The 2,081-nt window shown below is 46.0% G+C and overlaps 1 protein-coding gene across 1 annotated transcript in view; it reads right to left on the bottom strand.

Moving 5' to 3' along the window:
* The window catches only part of TEOVI_000519100 (uncharacterized protein), a gene marked incomplete at both ends in the record, with an annotated part of 579 nt that extends 53 nt beyond the window's left edge, over positions 1 to 526 (bottom strand). Inside the window, one exon of the mRNA XM_067227381.1 lies at positions 1 to 526. Coding sequence (XP_067083482.1) covers positions 1 to 526 — 526 coding nt within the window.
* Between the last annotated feature and the right edge of the window lie 1,555 nt (positions 527 to 2,081).

The raw sequence follows: 2,081 nt of genomic DNA, 5'->3' as shown, positions 1-2,081 counted from the left end.
TTTTGCCGTTACAAAGCTCTTCTGCGTCTTTGGGTGCTATTGCAGCTGTGCATGGTTTTGCCGCTGCTTCGGCCTTTAGGTTTGCCGCTTTTGCTGCATTAGTGGCGTTTAATAGCGTCGCTTCGTCCATGGCAAAAAGTTTTACAGTTTCGCTGGACTCTTTGGCTGTTTCCGTATAGTCTATTTTTTCCACGAGCTCTAGGTATTTGCTGGCTGTCCCGTCAGCGTCTACCCCGAATAAGGTTGTTATTGCCGCTTCTACTTCCGTGTCAGCGTGGCTTCCGGCCCACTTGTTGTACTTTTTTAGTGCGCTCTTGAGCAGCTGCGGATGGTTCCCTGGTTTTAGAATGGTTAGGTACTCCGCTTTGGTTGTCGGCGCTTTTAGTTTTGCTGGTTTAGTTGCATCGGCGTTTTTTGGCCCGTTTGTCTTGAGATCTTTGATGATGTCGTTTGTTTCGGCGTTTGCTTCGAATTTGTCGCTGTTGAATTTTCCTGCGTCGGCCTTAATTAGCATTCCGTTTAACATCGGTATTGCTCCTGCTGTGCCTTTGTAGTAGGTAGTTGAGTCCCCCGTTAAGAAACATTTGTTGTCTTGCGTCCCTGCTATGCTCGAGCCCCCGTTGAACGCTGCCGCTATGTTTGCTGTTAGGTCCGCTGTGGTAGCAGCCGTAGCTGTCGGTTGTAATATTTCACAGCCTGAAGTTGCGCCGCTTTGTGCTTTGTTGTCGCTGCTGTCGTGTGATAAACAATAGTTTGTTGTCCTTGAATGTGCTGCGTTTTTTAACAGAGCCATGAGTTCATCGATTCTGCCGGCACTGTACACTGCTTGGGTGGTGTAGGTGACAGCAGTTTCCTTGACTTTTTTAGGTTTGTCACAGCGGTTTCTTGAAGTGATGAGACGTAGTTAGTGAGTATTGTTGTCGCTTTTGCCAGGTCAGGTAGCTTGGCGGCTATGAGCCTCAGTTGCAGTGTCGCTTTGTTCGTTGACTGTAGCACACCGTACAGGTCGGCGACGGCGCCTTGGAGTTTTTTGGCTTGTCCTTTGGCTTCCTTTGAATATGCACAGATGGCGGTGACGGTCGTTTCTTTAATTGCCTTTCCGACTGCTGCTTCGACGTCCATGCTGGTTGCGACGAAAGCCAATACCGCTGCCATTGACCTAGTCAGGTGATCTTTTGCCATCCCTCACCAAATTAACGTGCTTAAACAGTTCGCTTGACTACCTTTGTTTTTGCTGGCTAGGCATCAAAACACGGTTAATGAGTATGCTGTTGTTACAGGTGGTCGTCCCATTGCACCTGCGCGCTCTTCAACATTTAAGATACAGCCACTGTCAATTAAATGGGGCTGCAGTTCTGAGTTGGCCTTTGGCATCTTGCAGCTTGCCGCTGCTTGCCCCCTCTGTCATCAGCTGGTGTATGGTTTTTTTTACTTGAGCCCCCGGACATGGAGTTGGTCTGTGTTTGCTGTTGTTTCGCTGCCTATGTTTTGCTGTTTCTTCTCTACTTTAATGCCAAGGAAGCGCTTCGACCTTTGTCACTACATATTTTTCGATTCTTGCATTACTTACCAAATTATCCTCACAGCAACCTCTTCTACACCCTCCGTTGTGGCGAATGCCGTTACGTCTACCGAATATCCCATGTCCCGTCTATTGTTCACTGAAAGCTAAAGTTGTTCGTTATAACCTGGGCACGCCATCAGCATAGAGACCACATTCGTTACCATCATCTATGCGGTAGCATATATCTATTTTTTATGTTTAATGCGGGGCAAGATTCACTACTCCTCCTCTCTTCGTTGTATTATTTGTCTCTGTGAGGCGTTTTCTTAATTTCTGTAATTGCATTTCTTATTTTTACTTTTTTCCCCGTTTACTTCCTCTACCACTGCGTCTAACGTAGCGAGTTCATTGTACTTGTGCAGCACTTTATTTTTCTTCCGTGTTGTCCTGTTTATAATTTTCTGGAGTATAAGGATGCCATAATTGATATATGTGTTTGAAAGTAAGCATGTTCCATCTCCATTTCTCTTACACCCTTTTCCTCTCTGCTTTAACAATGTTTTGCTTAACCTTTGTC

Source organism: Trypanosoma equiperdum (genome assembly GCF_001457755.1).
Source record: "Trypanosoma equiperdum strain OVI genome assembly, contig: ctg_962, whole genome shotgun sequence".
In the NCBI taxonomy this organism is placed as follows: Eukaryota; Euglenozoa; class Kinetoplastea; order Trypanosomatida; family Trypanosomatidae; genus Trypanosoma; species Trypanosoma equiperdum.
The sequence above is the reverse complement of the archived record's forward strand: the minus strand, read 5'-3'. Positions and strand labels throughout refer to the sequence as shown.